At 56.3% G+C, this 22074-nt stretch overlaps 6 protein-coding genes across 6 annotated transcripts; 3 read left to right on the top strand and 3 right to left on the bottom strand.

The window, feature by feature from the left end:
* Positions 1-1956: 1956 nt before the first annotated feature.
* On the bottom strand, positions 1957-8409 carry GLRG_00016 (peptidase family C50; the record flags this gene model as incomplete). Its single annotated transcript, XM_008090701.1, has 2 exons — positions 1957-5188; positions 5237-8409. The coding sequence occupies 2 exons, from the start codon at positions 8407-8409 to the stop codon at positions 1957-1959; spliced, it is 6405 nt and encodes a 2134-aa protein (XP_008088892.1).
* A 373-nt stretch (positions 8410-8782) lies between these two features.
* Positions 8783-9464, top strand: GLRG_00015 (uncharacterized protein; the record flags this gene model as incomplete). The annotated part of the gene is made up of 2 exons (XM_008090700.1): positions 8783-9239; positions 9295-9464. The coding sequence occupies 2 exons, from the start codon at positions 8783-8785 to the stop codon at positions 9462-9464; spliced, it is 627 nt and encodes a 208-aa protein (XP_008088891.1).
* A 40-nt stretch (positions 9465-9504) lies between these two features.
* Positions 9505-10698, bottom strand: GLRG_00014 (Sir2 family protein; the record flags this gene model as incomplete). The annotated part of the gene is made up of 1 exon (XM_008090699.1): positions 9505-10698. One exon carries the CDS (start codon positions 10696-10698, stop codon positions 9505-9507), a length of 1194 nt encoding a protein of 397 aa, XP_008088890.1.
* Positions 10699-12769: 2071 nt separating this feature from the next.
* On the top strand, positions 12770-14028 carry GLRG_00013 (cation efflux family protein; the record flags this gene model as incomplete). The annotated part of the gene is made up of 2 exons (XM_008090698.1): positions 12770-13349; positions 13427-14028. 2 exons carry the CDS (start codon positions 12770-12772, stop codon positions 14026-14028), a joined length of 1182 nt encoding a protein of 393 aa, XP_008088889.1.
* An 831-nt stretch (positions 14029-14859) lies between these two features.
* GLRG_00012 (D-xylulose kinase) lies at positions 14860-16696 on the top strand (the record flags this gene model as incomplete). Its single annotated transcript, XM_008090697.1, has 3 exons — positions 14860-14914; positions 14973-15415; positions 15491-16696. The coding sequence occupies 3 exons, from the start codon at positions 14860-14862 to the stop codon at positions 16694-16696; spliced, it is 1704 nt and encodes a 567-aa protein (XP_008088888.1).
* Positions 16697-17456: 760 nt separating this feature from the next.
* Positions 17457-19467, bottom strand: GLRG_00011 (uncharacterized protein; the record flags this gene model as incomplete). Its single annotated transcript, XM_008090696.1, has 4 exons — positions 17457-18765; positions 18816-19155; positions 19215-19400; positions 19461-19467. 4 exons carry the CDS (start codon positions 19465-19467, stop codon positions 17457-17459), a joined length of 1842 nt encoding a protein of 613 aa, XP_008088887.1.
* Positions 19468-22074: the final 2607 nt, after the last annotated feature.

Below are 22074 nucleotides of genomic sequence, written 5' to 3'. Positions count from 1 at the left end.
CCATCTACCCATCCGTCCGACTTTTCCAAAACACGACAGGCCTCTCTCGTTTGTGGGACGGGAGTCTCCCAAGATGCGGTCCCAGCGATGGATACCACGCCAGATCGGGAGAAAGGGAAAAGGGTGGCTTGGCTTCAAGGATCTGGGCTTTGTTAGGAAATTAGGAAAATGAAAAAAAAAAAAACAGTCCGAACAAGGGCGTGTATGTGAGTGCCGTCCCATCCCCCCTCCGACCAAGGCCCGTCTCGGGAAACGAAACCATGGACCTGGAAACATCAAACCGGGAGGCGCAGCGCGCAGTGCCCATCAGACGTGAACCTCATGATGCGCGGTCTCGCAGACCAAGACCCGTGTATCTATGTGTTTATGTGTCTATGTCTATGTCTATGTCTATGTCTGTGTCTGTGTCTGTGTGTGTGTGTGTGTGTGTGTGTTGGAGGGGGGTGAGAGAACGAACGTACGCATGACGAACGACCCATCCTGTCTTCTTTCCTCAGTCCCATCCTTCATCTCCGTCCGTCGTCTCTCACAACTAACATACTCGATATTATAATGATACCGGGTCGAATAACCCAAAACCAAAAGGCCCTCCTCATGTTGAGGACGCTCCGAAACTCATCGCCACCCTCCTTGTGCCCTCCCCCCCCCCCCACACACCAAAGAAGCACGCAGCAAAGCCCAGTTGCCCTGCCACCGCAATGTTTTTTCCCCTTCCCACGATACCAAGCTTCCTGGTGGTGCATGACACAGTCGAGATGAGATGACCTCAGACAACAACATCCCACTCACCCCTCCGCCGCCCCCTCCCCCCCCCTTCCCAAGGGCTTCTTCGTCTCTACAGCATCTCGCGCGCTCCTGACGTCGACGAGTCATCAGATATAGGCAAGGCCGGCCGGCAAACAAGGGGAAGAACCCGCTCGCGGCTGGCCTCGACAAATCCTACGACGACAACGACGACGACGACAACAACAACGACGGAGCGCCCTCCACCTGAGCCACCCCCCCCCCAAATGAACGAGGCCCATCATGCTTCCAAGATGAAAGACCCGTCGTCCCATCCTCGTTCGGGCCAAGCATAGGATGACAACGAGCAAGGGCTCTGTTTCCCCTCTCGAGCGCAATCTCCTGTGCCCTCCTTCTCACAGGCAACCATCAGCTCGGCCGACTCGACTGGCCAGTCCCGCCAATACGGCTCCTCCGGACAACCACACCCCCCCCTCCCTCTCTTCCATCTCCCTCCCCCCGTCCGTTGTACTCGTTCCCTTTCCTTCTAGAATGGCCACATCGTGGAACCTTCCTTGGGCTTCTCTCACCTCAACCTGTCCCGAGGAAGACGCCGAATATGGCCAAATTTCGCGAGTGTGCTAAGGCAGGCCCGACGACGTCCTGCCCATCCCAGTCCACCCCAAGTCCCACCGCCACGACGGATACCCTCTTTCCCTTCTTGCTCTCTCCTTGCGTGGTGTATCCTTTTTTTCCCTCCCTACGCCTTGAGACCTACACCAGATAGACGTACCGAGGATAGACAATGGCAGCCTTCATCCCATCCCATCCCATGTCACGCCAGGGGTAGCGGGAAGGGGAAAAAGAACCTGTGGGAAAACAGATGAGAACAATCAGTTGGTATACCCCTTTGCCCACGCTATCAAAACCCGCTTCCCTGCTCCATATACACCGGTACAATGCAGAAGTGGTCGTGACCCAAAGACCGAGGCATGACCCAACTCCCCCCCCCCCCCCCCCCCTCCTCTCATGCTACCACCCCTGAATGCTTTGCCACTTGAACATGACAGCAGCATAACTCAGACAATGTTCATCCGACTCCTTAAGTTCCATCCAATGTTATCAGTCCGAGCCCATTCCTGCCATCGAATCAGAAAGATTGCCTTGAACCCCTCCAACCGCCCCCTTTCCTTGCCGACACGCTCCTCCTCTCCATATACACTCCTCTCCTGCTCATGAGTCACTGAGCTTGGCCTTGTCAATATACACAGGGATGCCGTACACGCACACCGCGCCGGCCGTGATGTACCTGAACCGACAAGCGTCCCTAGCCTTGGCCGCGGCCTCCACGAGCGACGCACCCCCTCTTGAACCCTCGCCTTCAGCGGGGCTTGCCTTCTTCCCCCTTTCCTTATTCGCAGCAGCAGACGCAAATAGCTTCTTCCCCTTGCTCTTGCCTGTCTTGCCATGCTTTCCACCATCGTCCACAAAGGTGCCCCTTTCCAGGAGCCCCCACTCCTCGAATAGTCGCCCGGCGTACCGGTCAATGTCCCTGTCTGTCACATCCCACAGTGTCCCCACGACAGCGGGGCATCCTGCCAGCATGTAGTTCCATACAGGGCCATGGCATTCGTACTCGCCGACGTTCTGGAGCGACGCCGAGCTGCACCCCATGAGAAGCGCCGCCGCCTTGCACTTTTCGAGTCTCCTGATCGTCTTACCACGGATGTACTGCGCGCCACTGCCGTGGCCGAAGTAAAGCAAAATGTCCGAGCCCTTGAGTGCACCCTCAAACTCGTCCTCGGTTGGCTTGCGCGACACAATACCTGTCCAGGAGTCGCCGAGAGCCTTCAGTGGATTCTCGAAAGTGGCGAGAGTGTTCTTGAGGTCCGAGCCGGGGTTGAGGATGTATGTGCCGCCGAGGGGAGATACAGTGGATCGATGGTCATCAGTGATTTCGTCTCCATTTCTGGCGGCTCGCTGCTCGAGAAGCAGTCTGCGGAGGCACGACAGCGAGGGGACACGAGAATAGGCTAGCCCCTCCATGCACGGAAGTGACTCCCAGGGAAACGCGTGGAGGGCCTTGTCGAGAATCAAAATGCTGTGGGCGCCTTCCTCGGGGACCGACGTTTTGGCTGCGGTGTGGTATGCGTCCAGGGCGTCCAAGGTGTCCACGACCATCGAGTCGAAGTCGATCTCGTCGTAAGCGTTCCTCTCGCCGTGGAATTGCAGAATGTCCACGACAAAGTAGAGGAGATCGTTCAGGGGGTCCTCGAGATCGGCGTCCGACGCCGAGTGGTCTCCGAGGCCGACAAACAGGTCGAGGATCCGCGGCTCCAGAGCAATCTTGGGGGTCTTGCTGGTCTTCTTTCCTCGGACCTGTCTACGCGATGGGAGATGCTTGTCGAGAATCTTGGAGAAGGCCTTTTGGAACTTGGCAAGGAGATCAGCACGGTGGCGATGTTGGGAGAAGATGCCCTTGAACCCGCCGAGCCAGACTTGTTCGACATTGTCGAGGAGGTCTTTGAACCTCTCGTCCAGATTCTCGCGCTGGGCCCACCAGGCTGACTTTGCTCCCTTGGACGCGTAGTCGCCGGAATTGTGACAGCTCGTATTGGTTGCCTGGATGATATCCATGAGCTCGGCATAGCCGTGCTGGAAGTCGAACAGCTCGTTCTCGCCATCCCGCGAGGCCACGCGTTCGAGTGGCAACCGCAAGACGAAAGGCGTCTGACCTGCCCGCAGCTTGGTGATGCAGAGATCCTTGCGGTTGTCGCTCAGCGCGATTGACAAGACGGTCCATGCCTTGGGGATGATGTCGACGTAGTCGCGTTGGAATTTCGCCATGTCGTCGACGGTGATGATGCTCGCTCGTCTATCGTCCTTGACCGGTAGAGCCAGCGGCCATCCCATCTCGCTGAAGCTAGGATTGAGTTGTTCCGTCACCACGGTGTTTCGCTCTCGTCTCCACGTCAGATTGCGTGCGAATTCGACGGAGCAGGTGGCGTATCCAAAGCTTCCAATATTCTTGGGCATACTCTGGGAAGCCGCTGACAAGAATATGCCCGTGCTCTGAAGCAACGCTGAGATGCGATGAACTAGATGCCCGTTTCCTGAAACAGCAGCGGCAGCCTGCGCTTCCATCAGCTGGGCCTGCGCTTGTTCCAAAGTCTCGACGAAAGTGGAACTGTCCTTGGACGCCTTTCGCTCGGCGGAGGCAGCATGGCTCTGGGCCTTCCGAGGCGAGTGACCCATCGCCAACGTCTTTTCCGCATGGTTCTTGTCAGGCGCCGCGTGGATCGAGGGGTAGGAGATTGTTGACTCCTTCACCACCGAGAAGACCGAGTCGCCCTCCATCTGTTTGGTGCCTTGTTCGATGAGGCAGATCGCTTCGCCAATCTGCACTCTCAGAGACTCCCGTAAGCTGCTGGACATTTGCTTTGCCTCTTCGAGGAGTGCTGCAGCGTCAACCCAGTCCCCCTTGCTAAGGTGAACGAGCGCCTTGTACATCAGCATGGAGGCCTTCAGGTCGGACGCTTTGTCGTTCGAGGCCACTACCACGGCCTTGGACGGCGCAGCAGCTTTGGTCTTCGGAGCCGCCACCCTTCTTGTCGTTCTCGTCGTTCTCGTCGTTGCAGGGGCCGCTGCCTTGGTTGCTCTGGTTCGTTTGGTTGCCGGGGCCTTGAGCGTGAGCTTTGCCATCTTAGTAACAACCTGCCCATTACTGACCCCGGTGATGGTACCGCGGCTGCTGTTGTTCAGTTTGCCAAGCGTAACCTCGGCAAGCTCGAGAAGCAGGTGCTCGTTTTCATGATCTTTCATCTCTCCGAACGAAGCGCTGAGCTCGCAGGCGAGCTGGAAAGCTTGGCGTGTGGGTTTGACGGCTGTGGCCATGAGCTGTCTCGCCTCGTTCAGGTAACCAATGCTCTTGTCGAGTTTGCAGGCCTTGATCCACACGGAGCCAATCCAGCTTGCTGCTTGGGCCCTATGAATCGAGGCGTCCGTCGCGTTGGCGATTTGATGTGCCTTTTCTGCATAATACACCGTCTCCTGGAACATGCCTAAATGGGCATACACAGAAGACAGATGCAAAACGGACCTCAGCAGAGCGCACGCCAGTGACCAGTTGTCGGGGCCGTCGGACAGCTCAATCAGATTTGTGGAGGCTTCCGTCCCGATGACGATTTCCTCGGCGTCGGACGAGTCTTGCCTGGGGGACTGCTTGGGCTCTGCTTTTGGCGCCATTTGCCACCGAGCTTCCAGTTTGGTCCAGTCCTGGTACAGCATGCGGACACTCGTTTTTGCGTGGAACAGCGCATGCTGGTATTCGCCCTTGTCCCACTTTATGCGAGAAGACAGGCAAGCAGCCCTTGCCAGGAGGAGCTTCCTCTGGAGCCTGGACGCTTTTCGGATAGAAGACGAGGCCTTCTCGAACGCAACCTCACCCTGCAGAAGCATTTTGTGACTGTTTCGTGTTAGATGTTGCTCTTCATTTCGGGTTGGGACAACTTACGCAGCATCCGAGTTCTGGGCCGCCAGTTGGTACTCCGTAAAAGATATTTGGAGGTTGACTGCTGCAAGATCGGGGCTGCTGCTCGTGGATTCGGCAAACTCCTTGGCCTTATTGAGAATCTCTTCGGCCTTCTCGGAGTAGCCCAGGTGGGTATACTGGTCTGCCAGATTGCTGTGCGCCTGGACGAGCAAGTCCGTCGACAAGTCTGAGAGCTTAAACGAGAAGTCGGCGGCTAGTGTTAGAACTGAGAGCAAAAACTCGTCTTCGCCCCTAAGCTTGGCGTACTCGGCGACCGCATTGAGTTGTCTGAGGAGCCCTTCCGTGTCATTGACCTTGGTCAGCAGCTCATCCTTGGTTTGGCATTCGTTGACGAGGGCGCGCCAGACGCTGATTGACTTCTCAAAGTCTGCCGCCCGCCATCCAGTTTCTGATGCGACCAGAGCCAAAGTACAAGAGAGACCGGCTTCCAGATCGGGGACGTACGAGGCCAGGCCGCCGTCCTCCCCGAAGCTCTGGCCACGGCATAATAGCAAAGCTGCTTCGGTCTGTTCGCGAAGGTTCTGGAACTCCTCCCGTTTGCCGATGGACATGGTCAGTAGTTGAGACAGAGTCCGAAGGCGACGAATCGGGAAGCGATCGGGCGTGTAGATCCGTAGGAGAGCTTCCTCCACGGGCTCCTTGATGTCGCCGGGGCTCGAGTCGCTCGAAGAGTTGGAAAGGATGAGCTGGATGATACGCTCCAGGACTGCCGCTCGCTCAACATCTGCGAGAAAGAATGTCCAGTCATTCCAGGACTGGTCGAGCTTGATCATGGCTGCCAAGGCCCGCGACAACGTCTCCGCCTTGACACTCGTGCTCCAGGCCACGGCCGGTGACTTCTCCGACAACGAGGCTGCCACTGCGGCCAGGACGCCCTCCTCTACCATGTTCGTGCAGATGAGCTTGAGGGCATCTCGGGCGTCATTGATTCTACCAGCCCGCTCACAAAGGTCTGCGAAGTACTCAAGTTTCGCTGTTGTCTGCGCCTTCTCCTTTTCTTCCGGGGACCTGTCCTTGACACAATCAACAGACCGTCTCAGAGCCCGAAGGAGGGTCTTGTCGCCGGGTTTGCTCTCGGCATTGCGGCGATACCAGTGAAAGAACATGAAGTAGAGGTGAGATAGCCTGACGTAGTGGGAGCTTGCAGCGTCTGATTTGGAGCCGGCGGCACTGATGTCCCCCACATACTCGAGCAACAAGAGGCACTCCTGGAGAAGGGTATCGAGGGTTCCCCAAGCCATTTTGTTGCTATCGATGTGTGATTTGGCGACCATGAGGGCCGATTCCAGGATCTGGGAAACGGATGTGAGTAAAAGTTGTCTCCTCGACTCGTGGCGCACATGTTCTTTAGGAGAGGCGTCCTTCGTCGGCGCTTTCCCCAGCCACCTTACGGCAAACCGAGGGAATTGAAGGACGAGGTTGTTCATCAGTTCGTGGACGTCTTCTGACCCGTCCCCAGTCTTGCTGGCCAAGATACCTACCACAGACCTACGGGCAGCAGACAGATTGACCATGAGTTCCTCCAACTCCGTCACATCGCCCTTGAGCGTTCCCTGGAGAGCATCGGTCACCTCCCTCAAAAGCGCGGACAGCTGTTCGTGAGGCAATGGTGTTTGTTTCGCGTGGACGGCCACAAGCTGCGCAGCTACTGCGCAACACCTGGATGCCGAGTCACTCTCAGGGTCGAGAGTTCCCTTGATCTTGGAGATCCAGTCGGCCGATTCCTTGTATAATCGAGCTGCCTGAGCTGCCGTTCCCAGAGCCTGATAGATCACGGCGAGTGGTGATTTTGATGACAGGGTGGCCTCCAAACGCTGGGACTTAGTCATCACGGTGATGCGGTCAAAGACGGCGGAAGATTTTTGATACGCCCCAATTGGGTCGGATTTGGCTCTGCGGATAAACGAAGTGATGCATCGTGAAAGTGGCGAAATGATGTCCTTGTCGACATCTGCCTTGTGACTGGCCATCTGCCACCAGTGCAAACGCGCCTCCAGTCCCAGCGCTTGCAGTTCCAGTGCGGTGGAGGGAGCGCAGCTCAAGCGAGAGTCCATGGCCACCTCGTCGTCTTTGATCGATAGACTAGGAGCCAGTGATAGGAGTAGCTGCGAGAGCAGATCGAGCTGCCGCGCAACCTTTGTCTTGGCTTGTGCTGACTCTCTGGCAGCTTCCAGGAGGAGGTTTGCGGGGGATGTAGGGCAAGACGCAACGAGACTTGGCAACGCCCTTTCGATGACAGCTGCCTTTTTTGTTGCAGACATGAGACGCAGGATCTGGGTCTGGGTCGTGATGACAAGACTGAGCGTCGATCCTGAGAACTTGGCATCGCCAAAGTCCAAAAGCTCTGCCAGTCCTTTTACCTTGGTATCTGCTACTGTCGGCTTTCCTCCTTTCGGTTTGACCTTCGTCGAAGTGCCCATTGCCTCGAGTCTTCGCTTGAGAACGGTCAATTCGCGCAATGCGTGCTCCTGAAGACCAAGCCCTACGAGCTTGCCGATGAGAGAAGACATTCCGCTCTCGAGCTGCAGGTCCGGAAGCGTCACCGCGCCAGAGGTCTGTAAGGATCGCAAGCATGTGAATGCGGTTCGCAAACATTCAACCGTAGCGAGACACGCGATGGCAGGCGCCGTCGGCGTTGTTGTTGTTGTCTTTGAGGGCTTGGGCGTGGTAATGGGGGATGTTGAGGTTCGGTTCAGCGAACGTGGCTGCATGGGGCTCATCGGCATGGAACTCGATCGTCTCAGGGTCCGCTTGCTAGGAGGTTTCTGCAGGTCATCGCCCGAGTTTTCTTTTCGACAGGGTGTCGTGGGTCGTACGGCGGGTGCAGGCTTTGACGCCTCCGTCAGCGACTTGAGGGCAACATTGATGATGTACGCGGCCAGTGTAGCCTTTTCCTTTGGCGTCAGTTGTTCATTTTTGCTCGCAGTCGTGCCCGGTCTGGCTGATCCAGCTGTCTTTCCTCGCGTTGTCGTCGTGGCCTTCGTCGTTCTTGCTGTCGACTTTTGAGATGTCGTGGGATTTTCGGTCTCCGTCGCGAGAAGTTCTTTGAGGAGAACCGAGGTTGCTGGTGTGCATGTGGCGGTCGATGCTGCCGCCGCCTTGGCGACGTCTACCTTGCTTTGTAAGGAAGTCATGGAGTCGTGCGTATCGAGGTCATAAGCGTATCGTCATCTGTTCTTCATTCCAGACAGTTCGACGAGAAAATGGCCAGTTGATGGCAATACTGCTGTAGTTTGTGAGTAGTTTGACATGACTCCATCCAGATCGCTAAGGCGTGCGCGGTTGGCAGTTGTCAGGTCTCGCTAAACATTGCCCCGGGGCGTTGCTGGGGGCAACCGAGCCCCCGATTCGGTCCGTGCAGGGGCAGACAGGAACCATAGATGCACGGACCATCCAGACTGGAAGGAACCGCGATGGGATCCGGCACTTTTTTGGCCAGTTGCTCTTCAGTGGGAAGGCGACGTTGAATCACAATTCTTCCTTATTATGACTATCGGAGCATCCACCATGTCACGAGTTTCCACCAAACGGCTGTTCGCAGCATCGCCGTGCCTGCGAGCTGTGACAATTGCGCAAGCCGCCCATCGTCCCCTCTACCTCCCCGCGCGACACTCGAGCTCCCTTCCCACGGTCGCACAACTGGACTTCTGGAAGTCCCTTATCCCCAAGCCGTTCCGATCAGAGGAGAAGCTTCGCGACGATCCCATGATCAAGCGCGTCAAATCGAAGAGGAAGAAGGAGTGGAACCCGGCGACCTTCTACATCGTCATCTTCCTGCTGATCGGATCCATGTCCATCAACATGCTATCGACGAAGCAGACGTTTGAGGCCTTTTCGCGCCAAGCGGACGTGCGCATTAGCGTCCTCAAGGAGGTTGTCGAGAAACTTCAAAGGGGTGAGACAGTTGATGTAGAAAAGGCACTGGGCACTGGCGACCCGCAGAAGGAGCTGGAGTGGGAAGAGAGTAGGTCACTAGCACGAGAGCACCACGTTCGGCCATGCTAACGAGTCGTTCCCAGTGCTGAAAGAGATCGAGCGCGAGGACATGTTCCGTCAAAAGAAGCAGGAAAAGGCACGGCAGGCGGAGGCCGCAGCAAAGAGCAAGGCCGAAGCAATCACGGAGCGGCAACCAACAGTGGCACCCGAGGCTGTCAAAGCGCCAGCACGGGGCATGTCGAGCTTTTTCTAGATTACAAACGGAAAAGCTATGAATTGGTACATGTTTAGGGCTATGACAACATATCTTTGAAAACGCCGTGGTTCTCCCCAAGAGCTGTCCTGTTCAGGCCCGACGCCCTTCCCGGTAACTGTTGAAGCCGCTCGACCAGCGCCGGGAGCACGATGTCTGTAGACACTTCTGTCCGAAGTCCCAGAGCGCCTGTTGGATCCGGGTCCAACACGGCAGAAATCTGATCCTCGCCTCGCACGCCTCCCGTATTGACGATCGCGATGGGCATACCGCGATCCAGCGCCCTCTTTGCCAGTCGCCATGCCGAGTACGTGGCAAGCGAAGTTCCGAGGATGAGGAGCCTGCCAGCCCCGTCGATGGCCTCCTCGGCCGCCGTCTTCACTTGGCCGGCGATACTTTCGCCGAACATGACCACGGCAGGTTTCAATATTCCTCCCGAGCTGGTGGGCTTCCACGCCCCGTCGTGGTCGACCTCGATGACATGTCTGGAGCCTTCAAGCGTGGAGGGCGGCTTCGCGAGGCAATGCGGGCAGGCTGGGTATCTAAAGGTGGTGTAAGGCGCGCCCGGCAAGTCCACGTCTCCATCAGGGTTCGTTCTGATGCCCTTGGCCTTGCGCTCGGCAGGGTTCTCCGTGTCGAGAGCACCAGAAGCTAAAGCCTCTACAAGGAAGGCAGCCCAAGCGGGATTGAGCCGTGCGAGCTCCTCTTGGAAGATGTCTCTGGGGTACTCGTTCCTACAAGTCACGCAAACTGTGGACCTTAGGTAGCCGTGAAGCTCCAGAGTAGGAATGTCTGGATGAGCTCTCGAATGAAAAGAGTCGACGTTTTGCGTAACGACGCTCCGAACCAAGCCCAGTTGCCCTAGGTCTCGGACGGCATAGTGGCCTTGGTTTGGCGACGCCTTGTGAAGTGACGTCCAACCCAGGAAACTCCTTGCCCAATACCGTTTTCTGGCTTCGTGGTTGGCAAGAAACTCGTGGTAGTAGATCGGGCGGTACGTCTTGTTCACACGATATGTGCCATTGACGCCCCGGTAGTCGGCGAGCCCACTAGAGACAGAGAGGCCCGCGCCAGTCAATACGACGGTCGACCTAGGCAAGCCTTTAGGGGGCGGAGCCGTGAAGAAGTTCTCGAGGGCCGCGACAGCACCCGGGATTGTGTTTGCGTTGCTTGGGCGGACTGTAGGGGGGGCTAAGAGTTCCGTGTAAGGAATACGCATAAGAGGTTTGCGCATTGGGGAGGTGTCGCGTAGCGTAAGGCTGCCGTGATGTGGGAGGTGATGCCGGAGCTGTCGAATCAGGGCGAGAAAGCGCCAGGGGAAAGTCCGTCTTCGGTAGAGGTTAAGAGGAAACTGGCAGTATTATGTGGACATGCAAACCCCAGCACGAGTCCAAGAATAGAAGTGTGCAAGGGACGGGAAGAGAATTCTAGGTAGTTTAGAAGAGCGCGTGTATGCGGAAAACGTTGTGACAGGCCCATCTTGTAAGCTGAAGGGGGCGATCTCATATCAGTGGTCAATTCGTCATGATTCGGCGACGAGCCTCGCCAGCATCTCCACAGGATGACCAAGCCCCATGTGGCTTGAGGCAGTGTTTAGGCCGATTAGATAATAATTTGCTTACTAAGTCGAGAGTTCCCACGTACCTCAGACATGCACAACAACCCTGCGACAAATTGGGCAGATTGCTCCATCAGATGCTACGCCGTAGTCAGCAACCACACCCAAAGGATTCGTAGTTTTTCTGGGGAACACCAAGGGGTGTACTCACGCCGCCAGTTCACCAATGAAGGGCCAGCCTCTACCGCACTGCAGGGCCTGCAGGACGAAGTAGCATCGTGGAGGGCGGCGTTCCGCTGGTCTGTTTTGGATCGTGTCGGCGGTGGTTGTACCAGTATATTGCTGCGTAGTGTTTGCGCTTGTTCTTTGTCGCAAGGTCAGCTGGACATGCGGAGAAACGTGTCCATAGGACGGATGGACCCTTGAGCTGATGGATATCCTCGTTTTGTCACGACTCAATTTGTATCAAAAGAGCCACGTGCCAGCGTTTCCGGCCGGGTCCCCATGGTCTTGGAGACTGAGGTGTGCCGTTGCTCAAGTCAGGGACAACAAGCGCTGTGCTGCTATGGAGGCGCCAAAAGCACCTGCATTGCGCAGAGAAGAAAGATATCAGGTACCTCAAGCTTCTTCCCGATCCGCAATCCCGACGGCGCTGGGGCGCAAGATGAACCACTAGTACTCTGTACTACGACCATGTATGGATTTGATCTGAAGGAAATTTGATCTGGTGGCTCACGCTGGATTGACTCGAGTTTGATGTGGGTTCGGCGAAAACAAAGAGCGGACCTATCCAGGGATCCGAATGTTTGGTATTGGCAAGAAAGTTCCATCAATTCATCAATCCATCCAATCTCATCCCAATTGCCTTGCCTAGGTACCTGTGCAACCTACCACCTACAGCACAGTACCTACAGCAAGAGCAGCTTGGTGCTTGGATTATGTAGTGGGCTGGCAAGCAGGTAAGGCTGCCCGGGCGCCGGCGCAGCCGGAACCATCGTCCCTGCCTTGACCTTTCGAGGATTGCCGCCGCACCGAACCTGCTGAATCTGTCGCCGTACCTGACTGAACCTTCCCTCCCTCCCACCCTTCACCCCTTCCATACCTGCACTACTCCCCTCGTTTGTCTATCTAACGTTACCTAAGACCGAGACACACTCCGTCTCCCTCTGTAATTGTCTGACGAACCGTTTCCCGGCCCTTGTTTTTTGCTCGGTCGCTTCCTCGGTCGCTTGCTTGTCATGTACGCGTGCCCCTGGCCTGCTCGCAATTAGCCAAACCCGTTGTTCCTGCCCCCCCCCTCCTCCCCTTCAGTCCACGCAACGCCTGTCGGGTCAATTTACCTTAGCCTTGCATCTCGGCAACATCTAAGAGAGACAGTCTTCTGGGCATGTCTCCCCCATCCAAGCGTCCTGCGGGACTGCTCTGCCGCCTTTCCTATGTGAGCTGTGTGACGTCTGCACGAACAGCCGCAGCCGCACCTGGAGGATCCGGCACGGGAACACACACCCTACTCCGTTGCCTCCATTTTGCATACCCCTTTAGGCCACCTCAATCACATCTGCGCCGCGTCGCCCTCCGCGTCTATCAAACATCTAGCCCGGCCGCCTCTCCCTGCGATCCCTACATAACCCTCAGCGCCGCCCGCCATTCCGTCCGCCTACGCTCCACCACTCCCTCCTTCCCCCATCTCACACACACCCTGACGGCTGCGAGGAACACTTCCCCTTCAATACCAGCCGCAGTCATCATGTCTTCCACCTCAACTGCCACCATGACTGCCAACCCCGTCCAGTCCCGTCGGAGCCATGGCGGTCACTCGCACCACCACCACCACGGCCACGACAATGTCTACTTGACCTCGGCCAACAAGAACGATGCCGGCGTGCGCATCACCCGCATCGGCCTCTTCTCCAACCTGGGGATGGCCTTTGCCAAGGGCGCTGGCGGCTACGCCTTCGGCTCCCAGGCCATGATTGCCGACGCCTGGCACAGTCTGACTGACCTGGCCTCCGACATCTTGACGCTGGCCACTGTTTCGTGGAGCCTGAAGCCCCCGACCGACGCCTTCCCCACCGGTTTCGGCAAAATCGAAAGTCTCGGGTCTCTGGGCGTGTCCAGCATGCTTCTGGGCGGCGGCCTGTTCATGTGCTGGAGCAGCTTGATCACCCTCCACGCACACCTCTTCCTCGACCCTGCAGCCGCTGCAGAGGCAATCGCCCACGCTCACCACGGTCACAGCCATAGCCATGCCCATACTGGCCCGAGTTTGCACGCCGCCTGGTTGGCACTGGGTACGGTCGCAATCAAGGAATGGCTGTACCAAGCTAGTAAGCACTATTCCCCAACCCTCCCCAGGTCCGAGTCGAGCCAAAGAAGGTGAAGAGCTAATAAGGAAGTGGAACAGCCATGAAAGTCGCCCGCGAACGAAAGTCCTCCGTTCTTGCCTCCAACGCCGTCCATCACCGTGTCGACAGCTGGACTGGTATCGTCACCTTACTCGCCATCCTGGGTGCAAACTTTTTCAAGGACGCAACCTGGTTGGATCCTGTCGGTGGACTCATGATTTCCCTTCTTGTCATCAAGGCCGGAGCCGAAAACACACTCTCTGCCGTATACGAATTGGCCGACCGTGCCATTGACGAGGAAGTCAAAGACGACATCCGGAAGTACACCCTGAGGAGCCTCTCTGATATTACTGACGGCCACGAGGTCGATGTTCGTAACGTCTCCGGCGTCAAGTCGGGCCAGAACTACCTGGTGGACATCGATCTGGCTGTGCCCGGAGCTTGGTCTGTCGAGACCGTCCGTGATGTGGAGGACCAGGTCCGCACGTTGGTAGGCACCAAGGTCCGAGGTGTGCGGAGGATCAAGGTGCGGTTCGTGCCGAAGGAGGCCGAGGTTGCGCGCAAGTTTGATGAGTTTATCCCGGGAGAAGCCAATCGGGATGTTCGCGAGGAAGCCGAGGGCCACGCCCACGCCAACGGCAATGGCCACAAGCATGAATAAGCCCGCCAAACTCCTTGTGCGTTCAGAAGAAGAGCTTGCCGTTCACGATGAGATACCCTAGGTTCCCTAACCATTTCTGGAAGCGTGGATACGCCGCCGTCTGTTTTTTTTATCTAGGTGTTTTTTTTTTGTCCCTTCTTCATTAGTTGACAGGGATTACCATGTATAGAGAGCATCTGCGGATAGCACACTCGAGGCATCCATTTGCATCGGGACGGCGTTGAAGGGGTTTTTGCAACAGGCCAGCGACAGGCCCGCCATTTAGGACAGTTTCTGTTTCGCGGCTACTCAATCATACAATACTGACTTTGCTCTTGTCTCACTCGCCGGTGTGCATGCCACTGTGTCTCGTTGAACCGCCCATGCCCTGTCCAATCCCGCAACCCTTACGGATACCTCAAATACATATGCAGGGTCACAGCCTACGCTAGTGTAGATGCACAGAGTATGCGGGACGAGCTGTCCCAAGTCCCGAGTCCAGGGACAAGGCTGTTCTGGCTCCGGCCAAGCTGTCCCGGCATCATTGGCGCGCGTATCCGTTACATCGACCTGTGGAACCGACGATTGGCCTGCCCGCATTTAGCCTGAATTACCGCAAGGCTGAGGTCATGCACCCCGTCCGAACTGCCCCTCCATGCCCACACCCCCCACGTCAAGGTGATGTACACGTAGAAGCAGTGTTGGCAACGGCTAACTTTTACAAGTAGTCGGTTGATCTGCGTCCCTTTCTCTCCTTCACACATGCCTGTCTGTCTATCATCTTAGCCACACAATTTTGGAGATTGACGGATCCTGAATAACCCCCAGTGTTGAGTGCCTCGTCTTCCCATCATGAGTTCCGGTCCGTTGTATCTCGGGTTCGACCTTTCGACCCAACAGCTCAAAGGTCAGTCCACGGAATCATCGACCCCTCATCTCGGTTCTCGGCTCTAATGCATTCACAGCCATTGTCGTGCAATCCGACCTAACGGTCGTCTCCGAGGCCAAGGTCGATTTTGATGCCGACTTCGGCAAGCAGTATGGCCTGCGCAAGGGTGTCCTGACCAACGAGGCCGAGGGCGAGGTCTACGCCCCGGTCGCCATGTTCCTCGAGGCCATCGACCTCGTTCTGGAACGCCTCAAGGCCAAGACGCCGCTGGACCGCGTCAAGGGCATCAGCGGCTCGTGCCAACAGCACGGCAGCACCTACTGGGGCAAGGACGCCGAGGCGCTGCTGGGCGGGCTGCGGGCGGACAAACCGCTTGTCGAGCAGCTCAAGCAAGCCTTCTCGCACCCCTACGCGCCCAACTGGCAAGACCACAGCACGCAGGCGCAGTGCGACGAGTTCGATGCCAACTTCGAGACAGCGCAGCGCCTAGCCGAGATCACCGGCAGCGCCGCTCACCACGTATGTGTTCCCCCTCGTGTTGCCGCCCGAGAGCCTCCCCGCCCGTGTGTGCCCCTGACTAATACGCAAGGATAGCGCTTCACCGGCACGCAGATCATGCGCCTCCGCCAGAAGCTTCCCGAAATGTACGCCGCCACGTCCCGCATCTCTCTTGTCTCCTCCTTCCTCGCTTCTGTGCTCCTCGGCACCGTAGCGCCCATCGACATCAGCGACGTCTGTGGCATGAACCTCTGGGACATCCCCGCCGGCGCCTGGAGCGAGCCGCTCCTTGAGCTCACCGCTGGCGACAAGTCCAAGGCGGCTGACCTGCGCGTCAAACTGGGCGAGCCACGGCACGATGGCGGCGGCTCGATGGGTCCCATCTCCCGGTACTTTGTCGAGCGCTACGGCTTCAGCAAGGACTGCCAGATCGCCCCCTTCACTGGCGACAACCCGGCCACTATCCTCGCGCTGCCGCTGCGGCCCATGGACGCCATTGTCTCGCTCGGCACTTCGTCGACCTTCCTCATGGTCACCCCCGTCTACAAACCCGACGCTGCCTACCACTTCTTCAACCATCCCTGCACCCCGGGCCAGTACATGTTCATGCTCTGCTACAAGAACGGTGGGCTCGCGCGCGAGAGCGTCCGCGACGCCCTCACCCGGCCTGAGGGCGGCGACCCCTGGGCTAACTTCAACCGGGCCGTCCTCGACACCCCACCGCTCGACGTCCGCTCCGAGTCCGACAGGGCGAAGCTGGGTCTGTACTTTGACCTCCCCGAGATCGTGCCCAACATCAAGGCCGGCACATGGCGGTACACGGCGAACCAGGACGGCAGCGACCTCGCTGAGTCCGCGGCCGCGTGGGACAAGCAGACGGACCCGCGCATCATTGTCGAGTCGCAGGCGCTCTCGATGCGCCTGCGCAGCCAGAATCTCGTGCACAGCGCCCGCGACGGGCTCCCGGCGCAGCCGCGCCGGATCTACCTTGTCGGCGGTGGCTCCCTGAACCCGGCGATCGCGCGGGTCATGGGCGATGTGCTGGGCGGCGTCGACGGCGTATACAAGCTCGACGTTGGCGGCAACGCGTGCGCTCTGGGCGGCGCGTACAAGGCCGTGTGGGCGCTCGAGCGAGCCGAGGGCGAAAGCTTCGACGAGCTCATTGGGAAGCGGTGGAAGGAGGAGGGCGCAATCCAGAAGGTCGACGACGGGTTCAAGGACGGCGTGTTCCAGCGGTACCAACCCATCGTCGGCGCGTTCGAGGAGATGGAGAAGTGGATCCTGAAGGTCGCCCACAACTGAGCGGGCAGGACGACGCCAAGATAGAATCAAGATAATAACGATGAATGACTACGACCCTGGCGTTTGGGCCTTGACGAATCGCGAATATTCCGAGACGGCACATGTCGCCAGTGACATGGGAGAGGGGGTGGATGAGAGGCCAGGCCGACTAGTTCGGCCGAATAGCATCGAGGCCATCACGGAGGAACGTCACCTCAAAACATCACAAAGGGACCCGTCAGGTAATGAATAATGCGTGTGTCCTGGTATCATTAGGCAACTGGTCCATGCAGCCAAGTCATGCTCGCCCTCCAACCCTCGGATCCTCGACACTCAAAACTACCCAGAAGGGCCGCCCGTCTCCAAGTGCCACGTCCACAAACCCAACCTTGACCCGCCACCCCGGCAAGTGTTATCTACAACAAAAAAAGTGAAGACTAACCACCACCCAAAAGCCGTTGTCGAGAAAGAGAAAGGACATCACATCTGAGAAAATGCCGCCCTCGTAGACCTAGAAGTTCCTTCGGTCGTGGTTCCAAGTATACCGTGAAGAGCAAGGGGAAAACCCTCTGCAGTTTCATCCCCGTTGCCGAACGACCAAGTATCGGAACTCATAGGGGGGGAAATATCCCCGTAAAACCATTCCGCAACACGAGTGGGGGTATCAACCGTTCCCAACTCCGTCCAAAGAAAAACAGAAAGAAATATGCTTTGCTTTTTTTCATGCCTCAGTCAGTGGGGAGGAAAGCAAAGCAAACAAAGTAAAGAGTGAGAATGCTGCTTAGAACAGAACCAGCAGGCCCAGGACGAAGATGACCAGGCACGTGGTGCAACTCTTGCAGCCGCCGGTGGCGGCATCGAGGCTGAACATGACGGGCTCGGCGCGCTTCTCCGCGTTGGAGACGACGACCACCGTGGTGCTGGCGGGTGGACGGGAGCCGCTGCCGTTGGCGCTGCTGCCAAAGGACAGGGCCGGGGGCGCGGTCGGGCGGAAGACGGTGCCGTTGGTGATGGGGTAGGGGGGGAAGACGTCCGTGGTAGGACGCGGGTGCAGCATTGGGGTGCCCGTGATGTAGATGGTCGTGCTGGCCGGGGGCAGACGGAAAACATCCGTAAAGATACTAGCAGTGCTGTTCTTGGTATTGCTCTGCGTGACTGTGGCGGTCAGGTTCTTGTTCACAGTGACCAGGGACGTCTGGACGTGGTCGCTGGCGGTGATTGTAACGACGGAAGTTTGGGTGTCGGTCATGATGTGAGTCTCGACACCGCCCGAGGACGCGGGGGAGGCGCTGACGGTCTCAAACACCTGGTCGGTGACTGTCTTGGTGATGACGACGACGTCCGTGGCGGTCGAGGCCTGGGAGGTCTCGGTGGAGGTCAGGGCAGGAGTGCCGACGTGGCCTATGGCAGAAGACACTGCAGTGCTGAAGGTCAGAGTGGTTCCATCAGCCACGGAGACGTAGACGGTCTGCGTCGCTACCTCTGTCACGACCTGGGTCGCCTTGGAGCGCGAGGAAGTCTTGGTCGAATGCTTGGGAACGTCATAGGACGAGCTGACGATGGGCATCTCGGAGATGGGCGTCAGGCTATCGACAGTGACCGTGTAGGTGATCAAGATGGTGTCAGTGGTTTCGGAATCAGGAGCCGAAGAGGTCGTCTTTGAGATCTTGGAAGAAACAAGGGCCGAGGAAGACGAGCTGACAATGGCTGCCTCGGTGACGGTCACGTACACGGTGTGGTCCTGAACCTCAGGCGAGCACTGGGCCTCGAGGGAAGGAGTGAAACTGGGCTGGAAGTCAACCGTGACGGTGGACAGAATGATGGTCGTGGGTGTGTAAGTGAAGGTCGAGGTGACCTCCTGGACAGCCGACGTGACCACATGGATTTCAGTCAGGGTCTTGGTAAGGATGACCGAGGCGATATCAGCAGAAGAGGGCTCTACCGAAGGGGTAGCCTCGCTGGTGGAAACGCCCGTGGAAGACATGCTGACAATGGGCTCAGAGTCGACGTGGCTCTCAGTGGCAGTGGCGGTCAAGTACGCAGTCTTAGTCACAGAGGTAGTGATGAACTGAGTGACAATGGGGACAGACCTGAGAGAGTGTAAGAAACGAGCAACAAGATCGGAAGGAGGGAAACTTACTCAGAGACAGCGGATGGGCCAGACAGGGTCGCATTGACGGCCTTGGCAGATGAGACGGTGGTGCCCTTGGCAGACTGGTGAAGAGTCCGAGTGCGAGTCATCTTAATGGTCGTGGTAGTGTCGGCGGTAGTCTGGTTCATAAAGCCGGTGACAGTCTCCTCAGCGTCATCAGAGCAGAGAGTCAGGGTACCAGTGGGCAAGATGTCAGAAAGAGTGGAATTGATGCCGTGGTGAGTGCTGTTGATGTGAGCAGCGTTGTACTGCATGGCAGGGAAACGAGGGACAATGTGAGTGCCCGAATCATGGCCAGCGCTACCGGTAGCCGAGCCTCCAGTCGCGACTATTTTGGTGTTAGTACATAAGAGGAGAGTGAAATCTCTGAAAAGACACAACACTCACAATGAACGCCAATAGCAATGCCACCGCCAATGATGGACGCAAGGACAATTGCAGCGCAGATGACAATGAACGTGTCAGTCTTGCGATAAGTGCTCCAGTCCTTGTTGTTCTGGACGGCACCATCATGGACGCTCAGGTCGTCATCCTCGCGATAGTAGCCGCGATGGCTGCGGGGGCAGTGCTTGTCTGTGAAGCCGGTTAGTTTCTCCACAGAAGTCTGGGGTGCTCAAACGACAAAAGACTTACTCGTCATTGTGATGGAAACCTGCAGCTTGTTGGAAAAGTGCTGGCTTGGGTTGATCTGAGGATTTGTTAGCTCGCCATTTTTCACGAGAGAGACTCGGGAGCAATGAAAGAGTGTGATCTGATGAGGCAAAGATGAGGGCAAAGGTGAAAGCAAGGGTTTAATGCCGTTGAGCCACAAAGAAGCATTTAGCAAATGTGTAGATGTGTAAAACGAATGAGAAACAAATGAATGAGTCTGACTTACTGCGTCTGTTGAACGAGAGATAAAGCGGAAGAGAGTGTGTCGTCTGCAAAAAGATTTCTGCGGTCAGTTGGTTGTGAGAAAGAGAAAGACTTTGTGTGTTGACGTAAAAAGAGTGTGAAGTATTGTTGGTGTGTGAGAGTGAGAAGCTCAGTGAGAGAAGGTACGCGGAGGAGGGTGGGAGAAGCGCGTCAACAAAGATGGGAAATAACAAGACCGCACACCCAAATCTGCTCAGGAAGGTACGAAGGGATGGATGGATGGATTCTCTGAAAAACTCGGGCTGACAGAAACAGCAAGGGCGTAATAGAGAGATATCATGTGAGATAACGGATAGCTTATTTCGATCTGATGATCAAGGCAATCGAGATGTAATTGATCTTCTCATGAGCCATGATCCAGGAGTGAGGATAATAAGGAGAAACAAAAAACAGTATATGAAACGGGCTGATTCCATCTCAAAGATGAGATGGATATCAAGACTGCAAAGTGGTGATCTTAACTTACCTCGAAGGCGAGATGGCAAAAGAGTGCTGGCGATGAGAACGAAGGACGCAAAGTGTGCTGTTTCTATCATCAGCGACGACGATATAGGGAATAAACAAACGGAGAAAGAAGGATTTTTTTCAATCAGTCAACATACCTTGAATTTGCTAGAGGGCAAACGAAAGTTGTGGCGCGATATGCGGTGGTGGTGTTTTAGTAGAAAAGTGGAAGCGGATTCAAGATTGCGTGGGTGGGAAGAGAAGAATGACAGGTGCTTTATTAAGACCAATTATGAGTTGGCAGAGAATCCGTTTCGTCAGTTCATCGGTGAGGGGGTGAATACTCTTGGTGTGATTATGGAGCAACCAGTCGAGGTGGTAGGATGCTCGCCAGGAGGCTATTGCCCCGCATCCAGTCAATCAACCACTCCAGTATGCGGCATGACAAACCAAACATGGTCCTTAAAGTAACAAGAGGCACGGCGATTGTACCTGAGGGCACTCCTACGTTTGCTGAAGCACTATGATCACATCCTGAGATTTAGAATGATAGCTTCTGGTGTCATGAAACTATCGTGGGATCTTGCTTTCCGAGTCCAATATTGTATGCCAATGGAACTTCCTTGAATACACATCTTTGAGGAAAAGGCATTGCGTATTTGAAAAGTACCCCTTTGAACGACTAATCCTATACATGTGCTCGCAAAAGAAAAGCAAGATGGCCTGACCACCTTGTGCTACGCTATCACCCGCGGAGCAGACTATTCTGTGAGGGTATCTGGGCAGGTATCACTTGCACTCTTTGTAAGATTTAGAAACCCGACCATGCTTTTCTTTTGTTAACCTTATATCGTCTTAGTCGAGGCTTGAGGCCAGTGTGGGAGGATATAACTGTGGGCCGCTTCCCTAATTTATCTGTTGACATGCATTATTGCTGGTTGATTTGAAAAAGTCTGCTATGAATATTGATGTAGAAGACGTGCTTCTCAAAAACTTGAGAAAAGAAAGGTTACGCGTCATGTTGACTCGACACCCGGTGCTGCGTTCGAACATTTCCCCTACCAAATGGACACTGTTTGTGTTTTTGAGAATGCGTCTTACATTTAAAACAACGGTCTACCTGTCAGTTTCGTCGAGAAGCCCAACACAGAGGATGGCAAATTCACTGCCCATCTAAAACACGGTTCCTTTATCTCTCCCCTAGTCGGGACTAAGAGTAAACTCCGCAGCCACAAAGGGGGTGGGGGGAGAACCTGAGCAGGTTAGAAAAATAACACAGGAAATCAAAGGGAGAGCCACATACACCAAATTGATTCATCCCATGCCAGATGCTGAGCGAAGCACAAGTAAACAATCATGGTTGAGTCGGCCGGCCGCCCATGACGAGAAACTTGAGATGAAGCTTAAAGTAGAGAGCATGGAAGTGAAGTGGAGACAGGTCGTTGAGCAATGAACGGCGACCTCCGTCACCAGCCACCCCCGAGGCACAGCAGCCGCGACTCCACATGTGTTCGCGCCCGGGCTGCGTCAAGCCACGACAAGGGGGAAGGTACAGCAAGCTTGAGCAGGTACCTTCCCTCTACCTTAGCTCAGGTAAGCACGCGTTACCTGACGAACTGTAGGCGTAGGCGCGAAACACGCCTCAACTATTCCCATCAATCTTCCATTTTCGTCGCAACCTCGAGAACGCCGGCTTCACCCCCTTCCCGTTGCCACCACCACAATTGAACTCGCGACTCCTCGCACCCGCCGCATTCGCCGCGCGTCTCAAACAGTGCTCTCGACGCGCTAAATTCCATCCATGATTTAGGCCACGCGCGTATCATCGCTTCCCCAACACGCCCTAGTCGATCGACGACAGCATCAATACAGCCCTTCCCCGCTTCAC

This window comes from Colletotrichum graminicola, assembly GCF_000149035.1.
Source record: "Colletotrichum graminicola M1.001 genomic scaffold supercont1.1, whole genome shotgun sequence".
NCBI lineage: Eukaryota > Fungi > Ascomycota > Sordariomycetes > Glomerellales > Glomerellaceae > Colletotrichum > Colletotrichum graminicola.
The sequence above is the reverse complement of the archived record's forward strand: the minus strand, read 5'-3'. Positions and strand labels throughout refer to the sequence as shown.